The sequence below is a fragment of the Pteronotus mesoamericanus genome, unplaced genomic scaffold (genome assembly GCF_021234165.1).
Source record: "Pteronotus mesoamericanus isolate MK-2021 breed Mesoamerican mustached bat unplaced genomic scaffold, CSHL_Meso_final contig_100, whole genome shotgun sequence".
In the NCBI taxonomy this organism is placed as follows: domain Eukaryota; kingdom Metazoa; phylum Chordata; class Mammalia; order Chiroptera; family Mormoopidae; genus Pteronotus; species Pteronotus mesoamericanus.
Window position 1 is genome coordinate 18,124,538 of NW_026554999.1, and position 27,779 is coordinate 18,152,316.

General features: G+C 51.5%; 1 protein-coding gene across 1 annotated transcript in view; it reads left to right on the forward strand.

The window, feature by feature from the left end:
* CD276 (CD276 molecule) overlaps window positions 1-13,568 on the forward strand; it is a 28,634-nt gene extending 15,066 nt beyond the window's left edge. Inside the window, exons 3-8 of the mRNA XM_054565065.1 lie at window positions 3,671-4,012; window positions 4,181-4,477; window positions 8,059-8,193; window positions 9,235-9,276; window positions 10,739-10,774; window positions 12,265-13,568. Of these exons, the coding sequence (XP_054421040.1) occupies window positions 3,671-4,012; window positions 4,181-4,477; window positions 8,059-8,193; window positions 9,235-9,276; window positions 10,739-10,774; window positions 12,265-12,287 (875 nt within the window). The 3' untranslated portion in view covers window positions 12,288-13,568. The remainder of the gene's footprint in view (window positions 1-3,670; window positions 4,013-4,180; window positions 4,478-8,058; window positions 8,194-9,234; window positions 9,277-10,738; window positions 10,775-12,264) is intronic.
* Window positions 13,569-27,779: the final 14,211 nt, after the last annotated feature.

The following is a 27,779-nucleotide window of genomic DNA, read 5'->3' on the forward strand; positions in this document are numbered from 1 at the left end:
CGTAAGACCTTTAGATATCTCAGTGCACTGCAAAGATTATGATAACCACCCCTGTGCCCCGTGGGTAATGTATGATAAAAATACTACCATAAGATGTTATTTTTCTAAATTCAAGAAATCTTTATTAGTTCTGTATTCAGTAAATTTTGTGTTAAAACAAATTTTCACACTTTTTGAGTGTGCCTGCTTTACTGGTATCCAAAGCACGCGCCCAATGTAGTAGCCAAGAATGGCGATGCCAAGGTAAGGGGCACACCTCCCTAAAAGAAAGATAATTGGGGACCCCTCCCTAAGTTTCCAGGGCTCTAAAAGAAGAGCTGGAATGGAGGCAGAGGTGATGGAATGGGGGGACTACAGGGTAAATCCAGAGGGTGGCGGCCGGGGGGAGTAGGGGTTTTGCCCTGGCTGTTCCCTGCCCTGCCCCTGGGGATGGAGTTGACCCGGGCTGCTGGGGTCTGTGCTCCCGTGGTCCCCTCTCCTCGCATCCATCAGCAAGCCCTATTCATGATCCCTCCTAAACAAACTTTGAATCTATTTCTTTCTCTCCATCGCCACTGCCACCCTCTGAAACTAAACCATCCTCACTTCTTACAGGGACCACTGAAATGGCCTCCTAATCCATTCTCCTCAGAGGAGCCAGAGTGAGTTCTAAGCACTGTTACCCAGATAATGCCTGATTGGATCCCCCCAAATGACTTCCCATTCCACATAGAAAACCCTAAATTCCTCACCGATCTCACAAAGCTCTCCCACTCAGGTGCTTTGGCCGCACTGCCGGCTTCCTGACTTTGTTGCCTAGCGAGGTGGAGCTCGACTCAGGGCCTTCCGGCCCACTGCTGCCTCCACGTGGAACTCTCGCCCTGGCTCTTTGTGTGTCAGGCTCTTTTTCTTTTTAAAAATTTTATTTTTTTAAATATTTTTTTTATTTTTCAATTATAGTTGACATATAATATTATATTAGTTTCAGGTGTACAACAAGTAATTAGACATAGAACTTAGGAAGTGATCACCCCAATAAATCTAGTACCCTTCTAATACCATAAAATTATTGCAATATTACTGACTATATTCCCTATGCTGTATTTGATGTCACCATGACTATTCTGTAACTACCAATTTACACTTCTTAATACCTTCTCCTTTTACTCCCAGTCTCCCAAAGCCACCTATCATCTAGGAACCATCAAAATGCTCTGTGTATCTGTCTATCTGTTTGTATTTTGTTTATTCATTTATTTGCTTTTTGGATTCCACACATAAGTGAAATCATATGGTATTTTTCTTTCTCTGTCTGACCCACTTCACTCTGTCTGACCCATGGCATACACCCTCTAGGTCCATCCATGCTGTTAGGAACAGTAAAATTTCATTCTCTTTTATGGCTGTCATATTCCATTGTACATATGTACCACCTCTTTATCCATTCATCAGTTGATGGATACTTAGGTTGTTTCCATATCTTGGCTATTGAAAATAATGCTGCAATGAACATAGGGGTGCATATATCTCTTCAATTTCGTGTTTTGGGTTTCTTTGGAGAAATACCCCAACGTGGAATTGCTAGGTCCTTGTTTATCTCTTATAGCCTTTGTTTTAAAGTCTCTTTTGTCTGGTGTAAGTATTGTTACCCCAGCTTTTTAATTTCCATTTTCATGAAATATCTTTTTCCATCCCTTTATTTTCAGTCTGTGGGTGTCTTTTGATCTGGAGTAAGTTTCTTGTAGGCAGCACATGTAAGGATCTTGTTTTGCTGTCCATTCAGCCACCCTATGTTTTTTCATTGGAGCATTTAATCCATTTACATTTAAAGTAGTTGTTGATAGATATGTAGTTATTGCCATGTTATTACTCGTTTTTTAATCTTCTTTTTTTCCTTAAAGAAGACCCTGTAACATTTTATGTAATACTGGATGTGTGTGATGAACTTTAGCTGTTCTTGTCTGGAAAGCTCTTTATCTGCCCTTTGACTCTAAATGGTAGCTTTGCTGGGTAGAGTCATCTTGGTTGTAGGTCCTTGGTTTTTATCACATTGATATTTTGTGTCAACCCCTTCTGGCCTGCAAAGTCTCTGTTGAGAAATCATCTGACAGTTTTATGGGAGTGCCCTTGTAGGTAACTAACTGCTATTCTCTTGCTGCTTTTAAGATTCTCTTAGTCTTTAACCTTTGGCATTTTAATTATGTCGTGTTTTGATATGGGTGTCTCTGGGTTCATCTTGTTTGGGACTCTGTGCTTCCTGGGCTTGTATGTCTATTTCCTGCACCAGGTTAGGGAAGTTTTCATTATTATTTCTTCAAATAGGTTTTCAATTTCTGCCCTTTCTCTTTTCCTTCTGGTACACCTATGCTACAGAGGGTGATATGCTTGATGTTGTTCCAGAGGCCCCTTAAAGTATCCTCATTTCTTTGGATTCGTTTTTCTTTTCACTGTTCTGATTGGGTGTGTTCTGCTACCTTGTCTTCTAAATCGTTGATTTGATCCTCTGCTTCATCCACTCTCCTTTTGATTCCCTTTAATGTATTTTTCATTTCTAACTGGTTCTGTTTTATATTTTCTATCTTTATTTTTATACTTTCTATCTCTTTGTTGAAGTTCTCACTGAAATCATTGAGCATCCTTACAACCAGTGTTTTGAACTTTGCATCTGTTTTTCTCCATTTTGTTTAGTTCTTTTTCCGGAGTTTTTTTCTGCTATTTAATTTTGGACATTTTTTTTTTTTTTTTTTGTATCCTCATCTTGGCTGCCTCCCTGTGTGTGTTTCTATTTATTAGGTAGATCTGCTATGACTCCCCACCTTGGTAGAGTGGCCTAATGTAGTAGGTGTCCTGTGGGGCCCAGTGTCTCAGTCTCTGTGTTCACCTGAGCCAGGTGCTCCAGGCGTGGATTGTGTGTGCCCTCCTGTGGAAGTTGAGCCTTGATTGCTGTTGGCATGTCAGTGGGAGGATTGACCGTCAGGCTGTGACTCTAGTGGAGGACCCGTTGTGCAGCGGCCGACCCTGTGGAACTGGATTGCTTTAGTGGGGCTCTGGTGTGTCGGGCTCTTTTTCATTCCCTTTAAATCTTAGCTCAATAGTTCTTAGAATATGCCTCACAACCACATTTAAAGGTATGGGCATTCTTTCTTTCTTGTATAAAAGCTAATTGTGTTTATTTAAGAAAAGAAGAAAGAAAAAGCGCTGTAATCCTTTCTCATTCATGGAAGTCCACTATTAACATTTCAGTGCATACTTTTTTAAGACTTCACTTTCTGATTTATAAAGATAATATATACTTATGGGAAAACGAAGCCAGCAGAGACAGGTGTTCAATACCTGCCAGGTGTTGAAAATCTACCACCTTACTTTCTAATCCATTCAGGTATGTTTTCTTCCTTTCTATCCCTAATCACATGCTAATAAGAATTTGTGTGCTTGTATGTTCCTCTTCTCCCTGTGAGCTCTGAAGAGGTGTGACTTTGGTCCTATTGTCTTGCATCCCTAACCCTTACACTTGGCAAATAGTAGGTGCTTACTGACTGAGCAAGGACTGCAGCCAATAAACTTACTTTAGGTCTCAGGCCTCAAAAGCCAGGTGGATGGGGCTTGGAGTTAACCCAGGAGAAGGGGACTAGGGAGGCCCAGAGTGCCTCTGCCCCTTCTGACAGCCCCACCCCATTGACTCTGCCCCCAGGCACTGCCTTGGAGGTCCTGGTCCCTGAAAACCCCGTGGTGGCCCTGGTGGGCACAGACACCACCCTGCGCTGCTCCTTCTCACCCGAGCCTGGCTTCAGCCTGGCGCAGCTCAACCTCATCTGGCAGCTGACAGACACCAAACAGCTGGTGCACAGCTTCACGCAGGGCCAGGACCAGGGCAGCGCTTATGCCAACCGCACCGCCCTCTTCCCCGACCTGCTGGCAGAGGGCAACGCGTCCCTGAGGCTTCAGCGCGTGCGTGTGGCTGATGAGGGCAGCTTCACCTGTTTCGTGAGCATCCGGGACTTTGGCAGTGCTGCGGTCAGCCTGCAGGTGGCAGGTGAGCACCGGAAGGGGCACCCCACCCCAGCACACCCCTCTCGCTCCCTAGCCCCTTAACCACTGCCTGATGCTGACCCCGGTACTCACGGCCCTGGGCGCCCTGCTCCTTCACTGTGCCCCATCTGCCCTTGCCTTACCTTGTCCTTTACCCTTTGTCCCCCTCCAGCTCCCTACTCAAAGCCCAGCATGACCCTGGAGCCCAACAAGGACCTGCGGCCTGGGGACACGGTGACCATCGCGTGCTCCAGCTCCCGGGGCTACCCTGAGGCCGAGGTGTTCTGGCAGGATGGGCAGGGTGTGCCTCTGGCGGGCAATGTGACCACGTCGCAGATGGCCAATGAGCAGGGTCTGTTTGATGTGCTCAGTGTCCTGAGGGTGGTGCTGGGTGCTAATGGCACCTACAGCTGCCTGGTGCGCAACCCCGTGCTGCAGCAGGACGCTCACGGCTCTGTCGCTGTCACAGGTAGGGGGCAAACCCCTGGGAGGCGGGAGGGGACCACCCCCCTTTTTAGACCCTGGGCTGGAATTTAGGTAGGTTTGGGTGCTCAGAAGATTTGAAAAACCTTTTTCATGTATTTCAGGTGTCAAACTCTCCACAAAGAAGTCCTTAAGGGACTTGCCTTAATGAGCTGATAAGAGACATTTGTAATATTTGCTCTACTGGGAGCATCTTAGGTAGCACTTGAGCTTCTTATGCGGGGAACCAAGGACCTGCCTGGAATCTGAGGTGTGGGCGGGAGTTCTGGGGCAGCCCCAAGGCACGGCCCCAGGACCTGGTGAGGGAGGGTTTTCCTGTGAGAACCTCTCTGGGTGATGGGAAGGCTTCGTTGAGTCCATGGGCGCCATCTGATTCTGAGGCCCTGGGAGCCCACTGGGCCTCTATGAGCGGTCAGCCCCTGGCAGCCCGTCGCTTCAGCTGGAATGGCTGGGGCTCTCTCTGCTGCTCCCATGTGGTCAAGTCCTAGATTGACGCCACAATCTCTGGTTTGGGGGTCCTAGGCTAGACACCATTTCCTTTCCTGAGTGCGTACTTTAGTGGGCTTCCCTTGTGCCTGGAGATAGGAAGCAGGCTCAGGCCAACACTCGCGCTAAGGGGGGCAGTCTCCCTCTGTGTTTGGGTCTCATTCTGGCTCCTCAGTCCCTCCCTCTGGGCCAACTGACCTTTCCCAGGGGCCTCCCAATGTACCCTGGGGTCAGGACAGCAGGTTTATCCTGTTTTCTCTTCCCATCCCACCCAATCCCCCAGCCCACCCATGTCCCAGCCTGCACCTTGCCCCCAGCTTCTGCATAAGCCTCAGAATTCACTGACTTATTCCTGATTTTCTTCTCCTCCCAAGTGTACCCAGCCCTTACAAAGCCTTCACTTACCTCCTAAGCATTAAGATTCATTCCTTCTTCTCTTTTAGGTGTTTCCTTCTGGCAAGGCTGTGTTCCTTCTGCCCACCCCATTCCCAAGATTGACCCCACCTGTTCCTGGAGGACCCCCCCCCCCAGAGCTCTTTATGGGGAAGTCACTGCCCTAAGCTTTGGGATGTTCTAAGGGGTCTCCTTGACCTTTTAGAGAGCAGCATGTTGTCTGGTGTGTTAGCAGGAGAGAATAAAAGCTATCAGATAGTGGAGTGGTCAAGAGAATTTTCCAGGGACAGGTGGGAGTTGATGGGACCTTGAAGGATCCTGGTAATTTGCACACTGGGCTGAACTGGATCTTTGCCACACTGTACAGGAAGGACTTGTCAGTGTAAATGTAATTGCAGGGAGAACGTTTACCCCACCAAAGACAAAAATCTTTACTTTAAACTTTAGTAACTAACATTTAAATTGCCGTGGTTTCACAGATGAGGAAGCCGAAGCCCTGAGAGGAGGGAGAGCTTTCCCAAGGCCATAGACTGGCTCTGACGCTTTGGCTCTGCTGGGGGTCAGGCACCTCTTTGGAACTCAGATAAATGATAAATGCAGTAGTATGCATTTAAATTTTGAGGGTGTGTGGCCCCTCTAAACTCATACATGGGAGCCTGTGGGTTTGATCCCAGCAGCCTGCAGCGAGCAGATGGACCGTGACCACACTTGAACTCTTAGCCTCTCAGTCTAATTTTTCTCCTCCCCACCACCCAGCCTCCGGTTTTTGTTAGAGCAGATCTGGCCTACTTTGGAGCCCTTGGCCTGTATTTTGCTTCGGGCAGCTTTGTGCCTTGTAAAATATTCTGAGATTCAGACTTTGGATCCTCCAGCCTAGTCTCTCCCCTTCCCTGCACCCGCTGGAGTGAAGCTGAGGGTGCTATGTGGAGGCGGCTTTGTGGAGCAGGCACTGGCCATGGAGCCTGAAGGTACCACTCTGAGCCCTGCCCTGTCCTTGACTGGTTGGATGAGGGCAAGTCCGACCTGTGTTCCAGGCACCAGCCTCGGGGGTACACAGGAAGAGAGCCTGTCCCCCTGTGGGTATGCCCTTGGCTCTGCTCTGCCATTGCTGCAGGAGCCCCTCCCTGGGGCTCCCAGGGGTTTCTCCCACCTGCTTCATGGACTGGCCCTCCTGACCCTTCACATCAGCTGCTCTCTTCCTCTCCTGCTTACTGGGGTGATGGGCCCCTTTGCTTCCAATGTCCAGAGAAGCAGCTTTGCCAACCATGCCAGCTGAAGGTGACATCTGCTGCAAATGCCCATGTCTATGCCAGAGCCTCACTGCCCTTGGCGCAGCCGTCGCCTTCTACTTCTGCTGATGCCCCGGGTACTCGTGGTCTCCAGAGAGCACAGGAAAGCAGCGCTGTCTTTGGTTAGATTTGCTGTCCCTAAGGCCTCTGCCCACGTTGCAGCAGGGGTCCAGGAACTGGGCTAGATGCCGTGCTTAGAACAGCTGCTGGCCCTGCCCCAGCTGTCGGCACTCAGCTCCTTCTGTCTGCCGTGGCGCAGTGGACAGAAGGGCCCTCAGAGTTTCACGGAAACATGCCCCTGGCAAGTCTCCTCACTCTGGTGCCCTCACTGCCCACCTTCATCAATATGCATGGTCTGCAAACGCTTTCTATAAAGGGCTGGATAGTAAACCTTAGGCTTTGTGGGGCACACAGCATCTCTTGCTGCTGCCGCTTTTTTAATTTCCTTCTGTTCCTCCTTTTCCGTTTTTTTTGTTTTGTTTTGTTTTTTGTTTTTTAAATCCTCACCTGAGGACATGCTTACTGATTTTAGAGAGGGGAAGGGAGGGAGAAAGAGAGTGAGAGAAATATCCATGTGAGAGAGAAACATCGATTGGCTGCCTCCCATACGCACCCCGGCCGAGGACTAAACCCGTAACCTAGGCATGTGCCCTGACCAGGAATTGAACCCACAACTGAAACACCCAACCAACTGAGCCACACCCATCAGGGCCCTCCTTTTCCACTTTTTGGTAGCATTTTACAAATGAAAAAACCGCTATTAGCTCATGAACTTATACAAACACAGGCTGCAGGCCAGATTTAGCTGTCAGGCCTTAGTTTGCAGACTCCTGATCCGTAGGGTAGGGACTATCACCAGGTAGGGCTGGGATAGTCAGGGAGGGCCCCCTGAGGAGGTGGGCTTAAGCTAGGTGAAGATCTTGGGAGCACTTTTAGGGAGAGGAAACTGACAGCAATGTGTGGAAGCTGGAGGGGGCCAGTTGTCTTCTCAGAGAATGGTCAGGACCCCAGTTTGGCTGGAGCAGAGGTTCCTATAGTGAAATTAGATACAAAGGCTAGGGGAGGCTAAGTGGCAGCTAGATTATTGAGTTTCTTGAATCATCCTAAAAAGATTGAAGTGTTATTCTCATGGCAGCAGGAAGTCATAGAAGGTTCTTGAGCATCAACTGCAGACTCTTCAACTGTGCCAGGTTGAGGCATGTCTATACCAGCCATGTCTGTGTCAGACTTTAGAGGGTGTGTGGATGCGGGGGAAGGGGCATGCGAACTCTGCGTAGTGCTGGGGCTCAGGAAGGGTGGAAACCCCACATTCACACCTTGAAGCCAGAGGGTGCTGTTCTCATGGCTGGTGGGGCCAGAGACGATGATTTCTCCCCATTCTCTCCTCTGCCTCTCCCAGGACAGCCCATGTCATTCCCCCCTGAGGCCCTGTGGGTGACCGTGGGACTCTCGATCTGTCTTGTTGCGCTGCTGGTGGCCCTGGCCTTCGTGTGCTGGAGAAAGATCAAACAGAGCTGTGAAGAGGAGAATGCAGGTGGGGGGGCGCAAATGGGCGTGCACATGTCTTTGGGTATGTTGATACATCCGTGACATCGATCTGAGAATGTCACTTTCCAGTGACAGAAAGGGTATGGATGGGTTTGCTAGTGGGACTAGATTGTATGTGTGTTACCTTGAAGCTGAATGTGTGCTGTGTGTGTAAACAAGTGTGAGCCTGTGAGTGTGCAAATATGGCAGGATGAGTGTGCATATGAGTGTGACTGGAAGTGAGTGGTGGACGTGCAAGGCTGAATGTGAGGAGGCGACGAATATGTCTGTGCAAACAAGTGTGACTGTGAGAGTGTAAGTCCCATGGGTGTGTCTCTGAGTGAGAGTGCAGGTTTAGAACAGGAAATCTGGCACACGTGTGAATGCTTTATGGGTCTGGGATCGCTGTGTGAAGGTGCGCCTGCCATTTGCTGGGCCGGGGTCAGTATGAGCTGACTTCGGTGAGTGGCAGGTTGCGGGGAGCTGTTATCAGGAGGTGGGTGACTTGACCTTGGTAGGTGAGTAAGCTGACTCTGGCGAGTGGTGGGCGAGAGAGTGGACGTTGGTTAGTGGGTGAGTTGCCCTGGTGGATGGTACACGGGTTAACAGAGGTTTTCTTGGAGAAACCTGTAAGAGGGTGGTGAGAGGTCAGAGATGACTGGGTACAGTGCATATGTGAACGGGGAGGAGTCTGGTCAGTTAACAGGCGACGCCTGAGCAGCAGTGCCTGGCTGGGCAGGTGGAAGGATGAGTGGACTGATAGATGGGTGGCTGTCCAGGTTGGAGGGTGGTAGTTGACTGGATTGGTGAGCGAGTGGACGGGTGGGGTGACGGGGTCGGCGGATGGGTGACAGCAAGGAGCCGGTCCTTGGCTCGTCGAATGGTGGACCCCAGGCTGGGAGCCCCTTCATCCGGCCCCAGGGCTCCGCTCTGTGCTATTTGTGCCCCAGCTGCTTGCCTGCTTCCCATTTACCAGCTTCCTGTGCCCCCCGGTGGGAAAGTGCAGTGATGAAAATGGAGCTGAGGAAGGTTTTGTTTGCTCTTCCAGGAGCTGAGGACCAGGATGGAGATGGAGAAGGATCTAAGACTGGTAAGTCTAAACTTGGAGCTGGCTTTACTGGCTGAGAGAAGGACACGGGGACGTGGGAGAGGAGTCCAGGACCTGGGGGAGCCACATCTGCTTGAGGTTGAACACAGTATGGCCGGTGGACTGAGGCCTCCCTACCTGGCTGAGTTTGGTCTCTACTGAGCGTTAGGCCTGGAGGTGGGTCTCCCGTGATTCCTCCCCAGGGGCTGCTTCACTTCTCCTGCTCATCTTTCCCCATCTGCCAGCTGTCTCCACCCCTAGGGACCCTGCACTTTGGAGTCTGGTGCCTTCCTAGGGGAGGAGTGAGGGCTCAGGAAACAGGGCAACCTTGGTTTCAGTTTCAGTCCAGTCCAGTTCAGTTCAGTTCAGTACCTTTAGGCCACCCTGCTCATACAAGCTGGGTGGCCTAAAGGCAGTTACTTTGCTTCTCTGGGCCTGTTTCCTCACAATAACTGCCTGTCTTCACCGGTTGAGTAGGTTTAACTAGATGAGGTAATGTTTATAACAGCCTCCCATCATACCTGGTGCCTAGTAAATACCTTGGAGTCCTATTACTAGGCAGATGGTTTAAGAGAGTCCCAGTCTGGTTAGAGCTGAGGTAACTCTGGTCAAAGTGCTTTGCTCTTCTGGGCTTCGGTTCTCCATCTGGAAAATGTCATCCTGTCCCTGCCCCAAAGACTTGGCACCAAAGACTTGTCTTGAAGCTCTCTGGAGTGACTGGATAGGAAAAGACTTTGCAAAAGTCACGATGCTGCGGGGACACAAACTGGGAGCCCAGTGGGGAACAGGTGCTGAGGCACTGGTGTCCTGTGGCCATGGTGGCCTCACCATGTTCCCTTCTGGCTTCTGGGCTGGGAGAGGCAGGTGTCTGCTGAGCAGTTCGGGGCGGTGCCAGTTGACACCGGTTCCCTCCCTACAGCTGCAGAAGGAAGGGCAGGAGATTCACACCTGGGACTGCTGTGAATTATGCCAGTTGATTCTCTGCCTTTGGTGTGTGAATGTGGAGACAGCCCTGGGATCAGGCCTCCTTTTTTTCAGCTGTAGTTGACAGAAGGGAGGGAGTGCGGAGGAGTGGGTGGCTTAGAGATTTGGTCAGTGTCAGTTCCCCACTATCTCAGGGCCATGTGGGGACATCGGCAGCCCCTTTAGCTTCTTACTTCACTGTGTTAGTGGAACTGACCCAGTGCACACCCACATCGCTGGCTTGCTGGGGGGCAGGGTAGGTTGTCTCATTCTGTAGATGCAGAAGACTGAGGCCCAGAGAGGGGAGCGGGAAGCCGCAGCATGGAGCTGGGACTTGGGGTAGCAGCCTAGGGCCCCTTCGCTGGTGCTGTGATGTTGTCCCCACTCACCTGCCTCCTCCTCCTCCTTCCAGTCCTTCTCACCCTCCCTTCCTCAGCTCCTCTTTCTCTCCCCAACCTTCCCACAGTTCCCCCCTCACCATGTACTCCTTCCTTTTTTACAGTCCTGCGGCCTCTGAAACACTCTGAAAACAAAGAAGGTAATGACATGTGGTGCTGGAGATTGTGTGTTTGTGCACCTGTGTGTAGGAGGTGGGGAGGATTATGGGGAAGTAATTATCATCCCTCACTGGTGGTCTGCTCGCCAGAAGAGCAGCCTGCATCCCCCCAGTGAAGTGGCCAAGGGCAGAGTAAACCAAGATCCCGGCTGCTCTGCTAGGACACAAACATGGCAGGTTTAACCAGGACAAGAGCTCATTTCTCTTTCCTGTAAAAGTGTAAGCACAGGTGATCTTAAGGCTGCTCGTGTCCTGGAGCCAGCTTCCATTCACCTGGTTTCTCCCCCTTCAACTTGAAGCTTCTGTCCTCAAGTCTAACATGGTTGTTCCAGTGCCTGCGCCCCCGACGCCCCCCATGCCTGAAGCAGCGGGGAAAGAAGAAAGGGAGGCCCAGTTTTTTCTAGGGCTTGACTAGAAGTAGCTCAGGGCACTTCTGTTCACATCCCATTGGTCAGAACCTATCCCATGATTCCTAACTCAAGTGAGACAAGGGAATGTGGTTTTCAGCTGGGCATACACCTGTTACTTAGGTAGTTAGTAAAAGTTAACAAATATTAGTATTCATATAATTATAGCAAGCAGTTACATTAGGAAATGGTTGGCTGGAGGTTTGAGATTCTTTCAAAAGTAAGCAACAGCCACATCTACGTATGTCTGTTTGTATATCAATATGTGCATGTCTGTGTGCATTTCTGTGTGTGTATTGAAAAAGATAATTCCATGATGCAGAATATTGCCACTAGACCTGAGTGGCTTCCACTTAGAAAATCAAGTTTGGGTGCCAAACGTTATGGAACCTTAAGTCTTTTTCAGGTCACCTTGGTGTCCCTGTTAGGGATTCGTGGGTGTTCTTCCCTGTGTTTAGCTTTCCTCTGGGCCCCAGGCCCTGGACTTGTTGCGCAAGCACAGGGGCAGGCCCCAAGAGGGAGAGCTTCTTTCCCGACAGACAGGCCCCCAAAGGATGGGAGAGGGAAGGGCGGGGTCACACATGCCCCAGTCTTCCTTCTAAACTCTCCATTCAGGCCAGCGAGGGGTGAGGCCAGGGCTGTGCATCTGTAGCATACCGTCTAGGTGGACACAAAGCGCTGGGGAAGGCGGCTCCCCACAGCATGGCTGCTGGGGAAATCTGTGGCAAAGGGAAGTTGGAGAGGGTTTACTGACAGAGGAAGCAAGTAGGCCAGGCAGAGGGCTGGTGGGAGGGAAGCGTTTGGGGTGAGTAGACCCATGGGGAGTGACAAGGGCTGGTGAGCATTGGGCAGCCTCCCTCAGGTGCCCCTGTGGTCTGGTTGACTCCCAGTTCCTGTATTTATGTCTTTTGGGCCTCAGGGCAGGGCGGACTTTTGGGCCCACTCATGGTCACTCCCTATCCTGAAGTGTATTACCATGTGCCTGGGGTTCTGGCATACTCCCAAGAGTAGAACTCTTGCACTTAATGCTTTTCTCTCCTTTTTTCTTCTGATCATGAAATGCAGGTGACGGACAAGAGATAGCCTGACTACGAGGACCAGGGCGCTGCTGCCCCTGCCCTGGGCTCCCACCTCTGGTTGCACTGGGACCTCAGTGTGAGCACTGAGTGGCGGCTTCCCTGCCCCCAACAGGTGGCTCCCACCCTGGGTGGGTCTACTCATTCTGCAAAAGATGTGACACGTAGACCACCCGCAGCCTCATTTCTCCAATGGACATGACTCCCGAGTCATTCTGCTGCCTTATTTCTTATGGACAATACGCAGATGACCTACCACATTTCTCCAGTGGACATGCACAGGGGCCGTCCGGCTGCCTTTTTCCTCCGGAGGATACATATTCAGACTGACCCTCTGCCTTACTTCTCCAAAGACATGATACACAGTCACCCCTACCTTGTTTCTCCAGTGGCCCTGATACACTAGTTATCACTTCTCCGCCTTCCCGGAGCTGCCTGTAGTCCCGTATCCTCAGGTGGGACACTGCAGCCTCAGCGTCTCCTTGAGTCTAGCGGTGCCTTTCCTGCCTTCTCCTGTGCTAGCCCCAGTGCTGGCCTTTGCCTTCCCCTCAAAGTGAAGACAGGAGCCCGCCCCAGCCATGCAGAGACACCAGGGGCACGTGTTGGAACACATTCAGACCTCCCCTGGTCCCGTCTCTTCCACGGTGCACTGGGATGTGCCCTATGAGCCCCCCTGTGCCAACTGTCCCCATGGGAGGCATGTGCTGGTCACACTGGGTCTCTGAGGGTCAGCTTCTGTCCGTCTGCTTTTTCTGCCTTTTGTTTATCCACTCAAATGATGTTCGCTGAGCACCTGTGGGGTGTTGGCACCGTGTCAGGTGTGGGGAACCCTCTTTGAAGAGACAAGCCGTTCCCTTAGGGAGCTTGCCTCTCAGCCAGAAACCCATGAGGAAATAGCAGTTCATGAGAGGGGTTCCTGCCTTGTTCCCTACTGGTCCTCTCTTCTGTGCCTCCAGCCACTTGGGTACCTCACCTCCATCCCACCCCTAGTCCTTACCTGGAGAGAAGCTGATGGTTCTCAAAGAGCCTTTCCAGGGTGAGCAGGGAGGCGGGCAGGTAGCCAAGCCCCAACAGACCCCAAGAGTGCAGCATAGGGGAAGCCTGGGACCTCGGGGGGTAGGGATATCGCCCCTCCTATCCCCCGCCATGGTGCTGTTCCGGGGCTGGGCAGCCGGCTCTGGCTTGTCTCTGGCAGGCCCCGCCTCTGGTTGTGTAAACTTCTGAAGTTCCCATGTCCTCCCACTGACATATCTCCCTTCGCCAGCAATGGAAGATGTGGGTATTTCTAATTTAAATGTGGAACTCTGAGGAATTCTGTTAACTGGGTGAGTGGGGGAGGGGCTTTGGGGAAAAAAAATAAATGCCTTTGTAGAAAGCTTTTTCTCTGTGAAGCATGTGGAAACATGGCAGGCGTCGGGGCTCAGCGGGAAGGATTCCTTCCTGGGCATCAAGGCCGAGGCTCCTTTCTCTCACCACCCTTACAGCACTGGGTCTCCGGAGGTGTGTGGCCCTCTCCCTGGCCTCAGCTGCCCTCTTGGTAAAGTGAAGTTGGCTGTGCAGAGAGCCAGGCCCTTTGGTCCTTGTGTGGGGTTCTACCTGCTCCTCCAACATCCTCTAATTTCTATGTCTGGTGAGACTCCAACCTTACGTTTGTGTAGGGCACCTGCTAATGCTCCGTTTTACAGATGGGGAAGGTGGCACCATGCCGGAGTCGGAGGTCCGGGACCTCATTCTGCCCCGTGACCCCGAGCAAGGCCTGTAGCTTCCTTGGGCCTTACTTAATACGTACAGTGGGCCTGAGGTTTTCACCACTTTCCACCTCCAAAGACTGAGAAGAGGGGTTGAACATGGCAGGCAAGCAGGCGTCCAGAGAACCAGTTTCAGGGACATGGGAGCCTGCTGAGTACACTGTGCTTTTGCCCCTGGAGGACTGAGTCTCAGTGCCAGCCAGTTGGGCCCAGAGTTCCGCAGGCCCTGGGGTGGCAGGAGGAGCCTGGGGCTGGGGGTCAGGACACTTGACTTCTGTTCCTGGCTCCACTACTACTTGTGACCATGTCCTTCATATCTCTGGGCCTTAATTTTCTTATCCATTAAGTAAGGGTGACGAGCCCTCTTCTGAAAAGTATGTGACATTCTTTACTAACTGGAGCACTTATTTTAAAGTAGATGGCCCTGGGAGTGAGACGGTCACCTTGCTTGAAGTCCCACCACTGGTTTTTAGGATCAAAAGGTCTGTGAGAGTCTGCCTTTGCTTTCCACCCCCACCTGGGGTTTGCTCACCTCGCTGGGCTTCAACCCCACCTATAAGGTGGGATGATACTAGTTTGTTTCATAGGACGGTTGTGAGGGATGGACAAGCAATGATAAGAAGACACTGGAAACTATAAAGTGCTGGGCACACAGGAGGGCTTATCTTTCCTTCCCTGCAGTCGAGGCTGCACACTCTTGCGCCCTAGGCAATTTTGTAGCTAGAGCACCGTAGCCCAGAACAAGCTGTCTGAACCACAGGTTGCCCATTTGTAGAACAGGTATGATTACTGGTGCTTTTTCTTTCTGACAGGGCTGGGTTAAGGCTTAGATGTGATACTGTATCAAGTGGTTGGGCCAGTGCCCTGGCAGATGAGGGACTTGCCCAGGGGGCTGAGAGATGAGGAAGGTGGCCACTAAGTCCCTGGTGACAAGTACCCCAGAGAGCAGTATTTTTAGCTGCCTTTCTGGGCAAAGCTCCAACTCCTGCATTTTAGTGGAGAAATAATTCTCACAGTGCAGCAAGCTGTAGCCTGCAGGAGTCAAGGGTTCGTTTGCTTGGCTCAGGGTGTGACTGGAATTCACCTCCAGGACCATTTGTAACCGAGGCCATGGAGACCATTAGTGTATCTGACCACTCAGAGGGAGGGTCCTGGGTGGGAGTGAAAACAGCATGGCCAGGGCCCCAAGTGGTCCTGCCTCTCTCTACCTGCGTGTTTCCTCCTTCAGAGCGCTCTGCGGCTCACAGGCATGGATGCCCCCCACAGGAATGATGCCTCCCCCAGGGTCTGTTCAGTGGGAGGTGCCTGACCTTGCTCACACCAGGAGGTGGTTCTTGAGTGGGATGCTGGTCCTTATGGACCAATGAGCGGAGACCCTGGCTGATAAGAGGTGGGTAAGGTCCACAGATCCTGCTGGAAAGCCCAAATCTTAAACTGAGACAGGGAGCCAACAGTTTGCCCCAAGCAGCCAAACCCCAGGCCTCCAGGGGCAGAGAACCCACAGAGAAGCGGGAGGCTGACATGGAGTGAGGAGCCAGAACAGATGGGGGTGGGGCGCAGCAGACTCAAATGCTACAAATGCAAACAGTAGAGATACGTGTAAAGTGTTTGTCCTCACCTCCAGTCCCCCTACTCAGAGGGAAGCACTATTAAGGGTTTGCTGTCCTTCCAGACTTTCCCCCAGGTTACGCATTTATAAACATGAAGTCATACATATCATTCTGCAGGAGGGGTTTTCTTTGCCATTTTCCCAAGTCAGTTCTCCTGTTTCTTTACATTTGAAATTGAGGTGTAACATGCAGCTAGTGTTTAAAAGACATCTGCCCTCAGTGTATAGCTCCATGAATTTTCGCGCAAGTATCTCCACCCATCTAACCATTATCCAGGTCAAGATATGAAACACTTTCCAAATCCAGAAAGTTCCCCTGTGACCCTTCCCAGTCAATAGCACCCCCCTCCCCCCAGATACTATTCTGGCTGCTTTCATCATGCATTCGTTTTGCTCCTAAGTGGAATCCTATAGCATATACTATTTTGTGTCTAGTTCCTTTCAAAGACCTCCCTCATTCTATTTAAGTGGCTACATAGTATCTCATGGCATTAATACCACTATTCTAGATTATGTTTTGCCAGTTCCTATATGTAGTTTGCATATAAATAATGCAGATTTGTGCTAGGGTTTCTACAGGGTGGAGCCCAAAAAGTGGGATCTTGAGATCACAGCCCTGTGCATATTAAATGTTGGTAGAGTTGACGATGGTTTGGGCTGCCTTTTTTAGTCAGTCTCTGCGGCAGCAAGAATGTGCAAGCAAAGAACACTCAGGGCCATGAACAAAACCAATTCTGGACAGGGCTGGAAGGGTGCTGGGAACTCCCACCCTAGCTGGTCAGGGGCCTGAGGGGTGGAGCCTGAGACAGAGTGTGGATCATCTCTCTCTCTGCCACTCACTCTGGACACTTTTCCCTTCAGCAGCTGCCTCAGTTCCCAGGGAGCTATCGTCATGTTTCTGGGACCCCAGTCCTGGAGGGGCGTGTGCCTGCCTCCTGCTGGATGCGGTGGTCTGAGTGTGTGCTGGGGCTGGGCTGAGCCCTCTATCAGGAGTATGTGGAACACCTGACCAGAATGGATGGGGACGGTTCCTCCGCACCTTGCTGGGTGCAGGTGCCTCAGAGCAAGTTAAATCATTTGCTCTTGCGTCTGAGGATGTTCCTAACCTGCTATTCGGCTCCCTTAGCTCCAGGTAATTATGGTGACACTATTTCACCACGAATAAGGTGCTGCTTGTTAGAGCACAAGAAACCTGGGTCTCATGGGGCGAAAGAGTGCTGGTGGCCTTTGTTCCCAGGCTTTCCCTAGCATTGGAGTTGCAAAAGAGCCCTCTCCCCTCACCCTCCCTCAGCTGACACGATTTCCCACCCCTGCTGCCATTCTCTGGACATGTTTCCTTATTGCCTTTTTAGGTGAGGCCCTGGTGTGGATTATAGTATTTTAGCCCATAATAAATCAGCCTCTCACTTCCTCGACCCTGAGTGCCATGCTCCTAGTGACACAGCTCTGGATCCCATTAATCTAGTGGTTTTTAACCCTAGCTATACATTAGAATCACTTAGGAGATTTTTTAATGATAGAAGTACCTGAGCTCCATCCCTAGAAGTTCTGGTGCAGTTGATTGAGGTAACGGCTAAATATTTCATGTGCATACCCCAGGAGCTCTAGCCAGCCTAACAAGCTAATGCAAAATAGGATTCAGGGGACAACCCTGGACAAAGATCTTGGAGACCAGGCACCTCAGATCAACCAACTGTTCTCAATGATCACTGAATCAGACCAAGATGTGTTTGTTTTCCCACTAAAGGATGAACAGAAAATGCAGATGCCAGGAAGATTGAGGGGCACGAATATGGTTATTGTGGAAAAGAGAGGGGGCCTGTTCTCTGTGTTGTGGGGCCCAGGAACCCTGAGTCCCTGCCCTCAGTCAGACCAGGCACCCAGGCTCTGGAGGAGCGGGGAAGGATGCGTGTCACTGACCAAGGCTCAGTCCCTTTCAGTTCAGTCTAGGAAATGAGTGGCCCTCCCCCTCCCTCTCTCCCTGTGTCTCTCTCCCGTTTCATCCCCAGGCCGCCAGATGTGCCTGGTTCCCACTCCCTCCCTCCCTCCCTCCATCACTATGCTCTCCATGAGGCAAGGACCATCTGTCCTGCTCCTGGCAGCCGTCAGTCTCAGGCTCAAGAAAGCAGCTTTCACTCTCCTCCTGCTTTCTTCCCTCCCTGTCTCAAATTCGCTTCTGCTCCAGGGTACCCTGGGACCGCTCCTGTTCTGTGGCCCTGCTGTATAGAGAGTGAACCGCACGGAGCCTCCCTACTCTACCACTGCCCCCACTGCCCTCCTGCAGGGTCTCTGGCCTCTAGTCCTTCCTCAGGCTCAAATTTTATGTAGCTGGGGTTTACCCACTCGTCCCATAATTCACAAGCCTTCAGGCTCCCTTCCTGCCTCCTGTGTTTCAATATTCTCCCCTAAACAGTTGCTGCAGAATGTGACTCCCAGTTGTGGGGGGCTGGGAGCAAGAACTGACATGCGTCTCTGCCAACCACCGAACTGACATTTTGTCTTATTTGCTAAGATATTTAGTGTAATTTGCTGCTAATAAATGAACAAGCTGCTTCTTGTTCCTCTCTAGCTTTCATAATTGCTTTGAAGCCTATGTGTTCATCATGGCAACTCGAGCATGCATATGGAAACCTGAAGCTGGCCAAGCTGCGGAGGGGACTTAGCCTCCTTGTGTGACCATGCCAAGGACCTTGGTGACCCGGAAGCCTAGCTAGGGTGCTGATTGCCTTGGTGTCTCTCTCCATGCTGTCCCCTTGAGTGTCCCCCTGCCCACTGCAGCCAGGAGGATCTGGGTCAGCCCTAAAAGAGAATGTGTTGGCAGCGAGGGAATCTGGACCTCAGAGGTTTGCGGACTATGCTTTGAGGTACTGGGAGAGGGGTGCGTTCTACTCTGTTGGGAGGATGGGGGATGAGGGAGAAGGAGGTAGAGGTACCCTGCAGAGGGCAGAAGTGGCATGGACCACATCCAGTCTTGGTCATAAGGCTTTGCTCAAGCTCTTCCCCTCGTGGATCTGCACTCTGTCTCCTGTGCCCATGCAAATCCCACACATGCCCTCCTGCGTATCACCCGGGGCTCTGACTACACCTGATGTTTCACTGGCAGACAAGGCACTGGCTCCTTCACTGTCATCTGGGAGTTCATCTCCCCAGAGCAGGTCTGCATTTGCCCCCTGCCAGCCCAGTGCAAGCAGGTAAGCACCATTCATCCAGTCTCTGAATGAAAAGGACCAGGCTGAAGTTTGCTTCTGCTCCGCCACTTGAAAATTTGATTTCCCCACAAGTGAATAATGGGAATGAGGCAGCCTAGGAAGCTTAACCTATTGTTATGCAAAAAGCCGAGGTCCAAAAAGACCTCAGCATGTTGCTTGTATGCAAAGAGGCATACAACCCAGAGGACTGGCTGTGAGTTTATCAGGACTTCTGTGTGCACCAGGGGCAGGCTGCTGGTGAAGTCTCCACAACACAGGCTTTCCCAGGACAGGGATGAATAGAGAACAGAAAACAAAGTAAACGGGCATGCAGGTTGACGTGCCTGCACGCAAACTGTGTGAGATCAAGGTGCCAGCTATTTACAAGCTGGCCTCGCAGGGAGAACACTTCCCTTTTGGCCATTCCTCGATGGAGGAACGGGCCAGGCTCCCAACGTCCCACAGCCCAGTTACAGATGGGCTTCATTGTCTTGCCACAGGGTGGGAGGGGGAATTCGAGCTTGAAAAGGGACCCATGTTCTCACATACTACACACTTATTTAAAGCAATAATCTATTTCTAAAATCTCTTGGAAACCCCTATTGCCCATAAAGAATTGATATAATAATTGCAAGTCATTCTCTATTTATACAATATTTACCAGAGAAGACTCCCTAAGCTCTGTTTGCCCACTGCATGTACTCTGCGTAGGATACACTTACCTGCTAACCCTTGGGGAGCTGAACGCTCTGAGACCTTACAGGCGGCAACTGTAAAATGGGGTCAAGAGTAGTACCCACTTCTCTCATTGACTGAGGTGGAAAGAGATCATCCAGAGGACAGAGGCTCCGTGGCACAGCCCAACCTGCTTTTAAAATGCAGTGCAAACAGGTAGATCTGAGCATATGGCATCAGGCTCAGTCCAAACAAAGCAAAGAGATTTGCCCTGAGACGAGTAGAGGGGGGATAGGCAGAGAGACAGGGTGTTTGGAGAAGTGGGGTGAGTAGGATAGAGATGGGGGGATGGTTCTCTGCTCGGAGGACCACAGCACTAGAGGAGCTCCGGGCACGCAAGGAAGCAGCCATGGCGCCCGGGGACCAGCCGAGCAGATCAATGTCGTCCCTTAGCCTGCAGATCGATTCTGTTTTCTTCAGGTTTAATTGGCTTGTTGGCTTTGGCTTGAGGAAGGGAAAGAGGCTCTTTCCCAAGGACGCAGGCTGTGTCTGAGGTGGCCAAGGTGCCTCCCTCCCGGCCCCGCCCCGTCGGATGGAAGATGGGGCAGCAGACAGTCGACGTTCTTTTTTTTTTTCCTTAATCCTTACCTGAAGATATGTTTTAATTTATTTTAGAGAGAGAGGAAGGAGGGGTGGGGAGAGAGAGACATCGACGTGAGAGAAAAAAACATTGATCAGACATCTCCCTTATGAGCCCTGACCAGGGATCAAACCTCTAACCTAGGTACCTGCCCTGACCGGGAATTGAACCCACAGTTTTTTGGTGTATGGGAGGATGCTCCAATGAACTGAGCCACCCGGTGAGGGCCACATGCCATCTTACCCCTCCCCAGGCCCCGAGTCTGCTCTCCCTGACGGCTGGAGAGGGGTGAGGCAGGCCAAGATGCTCCCGGAAGTGTTTGTCCGGCTCTGCTGCTCCTGGTCTGATGAGGCCCTGGATAGCTGTGAGCTGGGGAAGGGGAGTAGAAGAGGGAGTGGGAAAGGAGAGCAAAGGACAGCATCCACAAATCTAGAAATGTCGCCCAGGAAGGGACCCCGAGCCTCTTCTCCACTGTATCACTGAACTCAGAGAAGAGGAGCAACTGCCCAACAATTGGGAGCAAAGCTCAGAGGAGAACCCAGAAAGCCTCTGCCCTGGCTCAGCGCCATGTCTGTAGGACTCTGTTATATAGCCCTATGGGGTTCAAGCCAAGGACAGCAACATGTATACCTGCTCAGCCTCCTCCTGCAAGGGGTGGTGCAGCCCCCAAAGTGGGCTCTTTCCTGTTGCAACCCCCACAGCGTCAGCCCCTCTGAAGGAGTAAAGATTTTATTGGTGGCCGTGGCGGCGGCAGCGGAGACCTTGCAGGGCACCTCTCCTCCCCGCCTCAGCAGCCTCCTCTCTGCTCCTGTGGTTTTCCTAATAAACACCTTTAAAATATTTATGAAGACAACTTCAATGAGGTAGCACAACATTGCTTTAAAAATGATTTTCTTCTAGTGGTTGACTTTGGCATGAGCTCTGATTCCCAAGCTCCTCAAGCCAGGCTCACAGGGGGAAGCCCGAGGGTGGGCACACAGGGCTCTCCCTTAATGAGCTAAGCAGTGGGGATCCCTTCCGTCTCCGGGGGCGGGGGAGGGCCTGGTGACAGGTGAGGAGGTGTGACACTTGGCAGGGCTCAAAGACTGGATCCTCAGAGAAGGGGCCAAGGGAGTGAGAGGACTGGCTGAGGCTCTGGAAGAACTGACAACGGAGGAGCCCCAGAACTGCAAGGTTCTCTAGAACCATGGACAGTACCTCCAATCTCTGCCCCTGAGCAACTGAGAAGCCCAGGAGCTGGGAGCTAGGACTCCTGGGTCAGTGCCCCATCTTCTTGCTAGGAATGGGGAAAGGCTGTGCTCTGGAAGGAAGGGGTGGATGTCATGGGTTGGTGGGGAGGGGGCTGGGGTGCCTTGACCCCTGAACAGTTGGTGGCCAAGCTCAGCTCTTCCCCAGCAGCCCTAGGAGGAAAGGCTCTGATAGCAGCACCTTGTGTGCACATGTTGGGGGTAGGGTTTAGATCTGCAGCTGGTCCCCAGACTTATCTGTCTGCCCTTTGAAACTCCAAGGAGCCCTGCCTGCCTCTCTTGCACAAACCCCTGTGCTGCCTGTTCACGTCAGCTGGAATGGCACCTTGTCCAAACTCCTCCTGTGCAGGTGAGGAAATCGATGCTGCTGCCTACCCCGGGCCCCTTCCCAGGCTAGAGGGAGAACCCCTGTCCTCCCTGTCTGGAGTGCCGATGCGGGGGAGGGCCTGCCGGAGGAATTTGGGGAGGAAGTTCTATTCTCATCCCACTCGTCCTCAGAAAAGTCCTTTCTAACAAGAACTGTTTTCATCACCATTGCCTGAAGCCTAGAACTGCTCTAATTATGGGTCAGGCTGCAACCTGACAGGAAGCATTTTAATTATTAATTTGAAATGTGCTGAGCGTCGAGATGGAGGAGGGCTGGTCCCTTAAGCTCTCTCATGCCCAACCCTGTCTGTTGAAACCTCATCAGTGACAGTTCAGGCCTCTCAGGCCTCTCTCCCCAGTCAGAGCCCCTTTCCTGCCTTGGCCCAGGATCTGCCTCTCACTCCCCTGCCCTTTCTGACCCCCTAACCTTGCACAGATCACTCCTGTTTCCCGTCTTCCCATGAGCTCTTTAGCACACAGTCTACTGTTCTGACTATACAGCTGGAGAAGACAGAGGCCCAGGTGGGGCATGGTGTCTGGCCAGCGTCACAGCAACAGCCGTAGGCAGGGCAGAACCTTCAGGTTTTCCAGTTCAGGGCTCTTTCGTCCTTGACTGACAGCAGAGGCGGCCATCTGCAAAGTTGTCTTTCCTCCGTTGTGTCCGCTTTTTATATCCACGTTATCTAGGGTGGCTCACAAAGTTTCCTTTAATTTGTTGCATGCATCTGACACTTTCAAGGGACAGTTTCCTTGCCCTATTTACACCCAGACATGGCATGCCCTCCTGGGTTCTAAGGCTGGGCCACTGGTCCTGTCCCAGGGGAAGTGAATCAGGGCCTGCCATGGATGGGGACACCATTTGGCTTGTTGACTCTTCTGCTTCCAGTCAAGGGAGGCTTACCCTCTGCTCACTGGTTACTTTCTAGATTTGACCCTCCACGCTCTCCTGTGCATGGGGGACTATCTCTCCCATCTGTCACACGTTACTGTTTCTGCACTCTGGATTCAGGGCCACAAAGCCCCAGATTGGGCAGCAGCCCTGGAGCTGAAGAACATGTTGTACTATTTCATATTTTGCTTCTCCTCTGAGCCTGAGTGATTTGTGAGGTTGAGATGACATCCTATGCCACGCTTCGCTGGGTAGACGAAGGTCTTCTGTTTGGTAACAAGGGTTTGAACCCAGCTTCGCTCGACTTTAGAGCTCCAGCTTCTAAATCCTACACAACACTGAGGAGAAGCAGGGTTAGTCCCATGGGGGAAATGGCCTTGAAGAACAAAGGACAGGAGGAGCCAGGCGCTTCAGAGTCTGCGAGCAGCTCACCGGCCTGGTTGAGAGCTGCATGGAAGGGACTGCAAAGGCGAGAGCAGCGCAGAGCAGCCCCTGTCCTGTTTCGTAACCCTGAAGGTCAGGGAGAGCCATTGAAATTTGTTCGTTTGTTTTGTTTCTTAGAAGGTTTTATGGCAGGAAAGTAACAAATTAATTTGCATTTTGTTTGTGAAAAACAGCTTAAGCTAGATCAAGAAGCTGATTCAGGGAGCACAGACTGAGCCCTGACCCAGGTCACAGACGGAGTCCTACCTATCCTTGGCCCCTCCCTGAGCCCTTATTCTGAACGGAGACCTAGCCCTTATCTCACCCAGCCATTCTAGGAATGCCACGGATCACTGGGCAACCAGTGAGAGAGTGATTTACTCAATATAGCCATGCTCTCTGGCTCTGTCCACAGCCGAGAGCGCACATCTTAAAAAAGCAGAGAAGTGTCAGCTTCCTGGGGAAAGATGACTGGACAATGCTTGCTTTACAGCTGATGAATTGAGGAGGAACAGTAGGAGGAAGAGGTGGGGGGGGGGTAAGTTCCTGGAATATGAAGCTCCCTTTGCCATAATAAAAGGGGCTCTCTTTATAGACCTGGAGCTCCCTGACAACCAGATGGTGGTGGGGGATCACAACCTGGGGCTAGGTGTGCTCTCTGGGCCTCCAGGGAGAGATCAGAACCAGGGCTCTCCCCACCACGTCCCCAGGGGTCTTATTCAGTGGGAAGAGAAAGGAGGAGCCCTGGTCAGCAGGACAGACCTATCCTGTCCCTCACTGGTACCCACTGTGAGGCACAGGCAGAGCTGCTCTTGCGGTAGGACCCTGGGGCAACGATCCATCTGTCTGGTACAAGGTCCTAACATTACAGGGAATGCCCCAAGGCCTTCAGAGATGCGGCGAATCTGTCCTTTGTACCCCCCAACTTTCCCACTTTTTGCTTCTAGCTCCACTGGCCACATGGGCCATGCCTTCATGCCCCGTCCCAACAATGCAGGTTTCCTGTTTTGATTCCAGTCTGGTAGGCCTCTGTCCTATGTCCAAAAGTCCAGGGGGCAAGGGAGGTTTCTGCCTGCTGGCAGGTGCAGTCATCTCTGAGGTGTGGGGGATAAACCTTTCCTAAAGGTCAGCTTGTTAAAACCCCAGGACACCACTGGCTCTGGTGGGCTCACTTCCAGCAAAACCATCTGGCGATGCTCTGCTCCAGCGCCGCCTTCCAGCACTACCTGTGTGATGACATCAGGGGCAGATACCGTCTCTCTCTGGACCTTAGAAACTGATCCCAGGAGCAGCCACAGGAATGACTTTTTGCGACCTTGCTCCTGAGCTCAGGACATTTCCTAGGGCCAGTGTGACAGGGAGGCAGAGAACCCTTGAGAGGGAAGAAAACATACACCGTGGGTGCACGTTCCACTGGGCCCCGGCTCTGGATAGGGGCTTTACGTGTTTGTTGTCACTGAGCCTTCACAGCAGAGCCGATAGGTGGGTCTTGTTTTCCTTAAGAAGATGAAGCTCAAAAAAATTCAGTAACTCCTGCAAAGTCACATGTAAGGAGAAGACGCACTCCAAATTCAGGTCCAGGTCTCTCTGTCTCCAAAGTCTGGGACTTCACCCTGTGTCACTTGGAAGACATCCTCCTCTGCGCTGGCCCTGGCTACCAGTTGGTCCAGGATGAAGGCAGCTTATGAATCTGGCCATGATGTCAACGAACTTGAGCCTCAAGACCCTGGATGGTGCTCTGCTGAGCCTGGGCTGCCACAAATATTGTCCTCCGCCATCTGAAATTTGAGGATGGTTCTCTGCCAACCGGCGGAAATTATGGTCCTCTCGGGACTAGTCTAGGGCCAGGACAGGGACCCTGTCAATAGCTACGCCCTGTCCCATGCTCTGTTCCACATCAGAACCTCTCTCAACCACAGTGTGTGTGGTGATGGTGCCTCAGGGGCAGCTGGAGCTCAGATGCATGAGGTATGAGGAGGTTCTGAATCCAGGGTCCAGAAAGCCCAGAGGACCTCAGCTCAGAGTCTGGGCCTGTGTCCTTGTGGTCCTGTGTGGGTGCCCAAACCACCGCATTATACAACTCTAAGGGATGCAATTCCCATGGTGTATTCTTGGGAGCTGAGCTGAGGGGCCATTCTATGTGGGGTGTGATATAAATGGCGTCCCTGGAGATGTACGGTGGTCCTGGCAGGTGCCTCAGCAGCCTCCAGTTCTGAGGGAGTTCAGATAGGAGTAGGGCAGGGGTAAAAGAAGCTAAGGGTACAGGGCTGGCCAGCAGGGTGTCCCAGAGGGGCTTCTGAGGCAGCCCCCTAAGGCTATCAGCAGTGGGGATCTGGGGGAGGCAGACGCTGGTGTATTTAAGCAGACCTCCTTGTCTGAAGCTTCACAGGGCCTTAGAATGTACAAACCCTATAGAGCAAAGGCACTTGATTCAGCAGAAATTCACTTAACTGACAATTTACAATATCCCATCCAACACTTGAACAATGGAATTACTTGGTGAATGAGCTATCACTGTGGCTGGTGCTCCAGTGGACTGATGGAAGAGCCACAAGGCTATTTGACTTGAAGTTTCCTTTATTAAAAAGTGTGAAATCACCCATCTGAATTAGAAAACAAACAAAGCAAAACACAACAGGGTGAGTGTTTTGGCACTTCCAAAACACTTAGAGGTCAGCACCTCAAAGATCAGGAGGGTCAGGTCCTTTCACTCCCAGAATGACACCCCTCTTTTGGGAGAGACTTTGCCATCCTGAGAGCACAGGAAGGCTATTGAGGGCGAGAGGCATATTATTAACTCTCTGTACAATGAGTGCCAGCTGTGTGCCGACCCTGAGCCACCCCTGCCTGGAAGCACATCAACTATTCCTGCCCTCAAGGAGCTTACAAGCCACTTAAGCAGACAGCTAGCTATGCCACGAAAATAGATCTTGATGCAGTAATGAAGGTGGAAGGAAGGTATGTTTAAGACTGCAGGGGCAGAAAGGAAGGAATGGCATGATGAGAGACAAATTGGGGGCAGGAGAGGAATCTGACTCATATGATGGCAGGAGCCCCCCTAAATGAGTGCGGCCCGGGGCAGGCTAGGAGGAAGTGGGGTGCTGGGGCTGATGAGCTCCACCCCTCCTGGAAGAGCCCTGCTGCCCCCGCCCCCCCCCCCCCCCCAGGGCTGCATCCCAGTGGGATTCCAGATCCCTGTTGTCAGGTCTACTGATTATTGGCGGGAGGGCGGGGGGAGGCAGGGAGGATGTTGGAACTTCTAATATTTTCATCATCATTTATCCCCCCGTACCCTCTTCCATCTCCCCCGCTTCCCTCCCTCACCCCAGTTACAACACTGTTGTCTGTGTCCATGAGTTCTTTTTTTTTTCTTTTTTGCTCAATCCCTCCACATCTCCCATCCTCCCCACCAAAAGTGATTTTTTAAGCCAATTGTTTTAGAGCAAAAGTGAAGGGATTTTCCCCCAAGAAACCTGAAACCTGTATTTTTATGTATATTTCTTTTTTTTTCCACTTCATTTTTGTATATTTATTTATTCGCCAAATAAATTACCAAAACCCTCTTTTATTTCTTAAGAAAGAAAGGATGTTTCATCTCCCAGTGAGTCGGAAGGCTATCAGTCAGAGTAAAATGATGAGCCCCCCACTCCCAGCCCCGCCTCCTGCCAGAGAGCGCAGCCAGCAGCCTGACGCAATCCCTGGGGCCTGGGGCGACCTCGTCTGGGCTGCTTCAGCCTCCAGACAGGTATTAAGACCCAGATCTGAGGAATGGAGGCTCTGGGAATCCCACAGGGCTGCCAGGTCCCAGCACACACCGATGTTCACGCCCATCCTCCATGCTAGCTCAGGTGTCCCCTCTTGTAAGCAAGGTGGTCTCCGTGGGTATGTGATCTGCGCAGTCACACAGGGCCCCAGCCGGAGGGTGGGGGGAAGGGCCCGGTGCTTGCTTCCGCGCTCTCCGGCTTCCTACTGCCATCTGGAAATCTGAGCAAGGGGCCCTGCATTTCCATTTTGCACAGGGCCACAGAAATTAGGAAGCCGGTCCTGCCTCCATGACATCTTTCTGCTGTCACCCCTCACCCTAAGCTGAGTCTGGTGCCTCCCCCAGGCTCACACGGCCCCCGTGCTCACTCCCCTCGCATTGCTCTCCACTGAGGGCTCAGCCTCACTTACTTGTGTCCCCACTAGACCCTGAACCCCTGAGGGCCCCGAGGCTGAGTGAACATGGGCCCTGCCCCGTACTTAGCACACAGCTGGGGTGTTGAAATGAGCAGTCCAGGGGGGCAAAGGCCTGGCCCAGTTCCCTACCCGATTCTGGACAGAGCTGGGCTTCAACCCATTTCTCTCTTTAAAAAAAAAAAATTAAAATAAATTTCAATTACAGTTGGCATTCAATATTAGTTTCAGGTGTACAGCATAGTGATTAGACATTTATATAAATTACGAAGTGATTCCCCCCGATAAGTCTAGTATATACCTGGTGCTCTACATAGTTATTATAATATTATTGACTATATTTGACTAATTCCCTCTGGTGTACTTTATATCACTGTGTCTATACTGTAACTACCAGTTTGTACTTCTAAATACCTCCCCTTTTTTCACCCATCTTCCTAACCTCCCTCCCAAAATGTTCTCTATATCTGAGTCTATTTCTATTCTGCTTGTCCATTTATTTTGTTTTTACAATTCTACATATAAGTGAAATTATCTGGTATT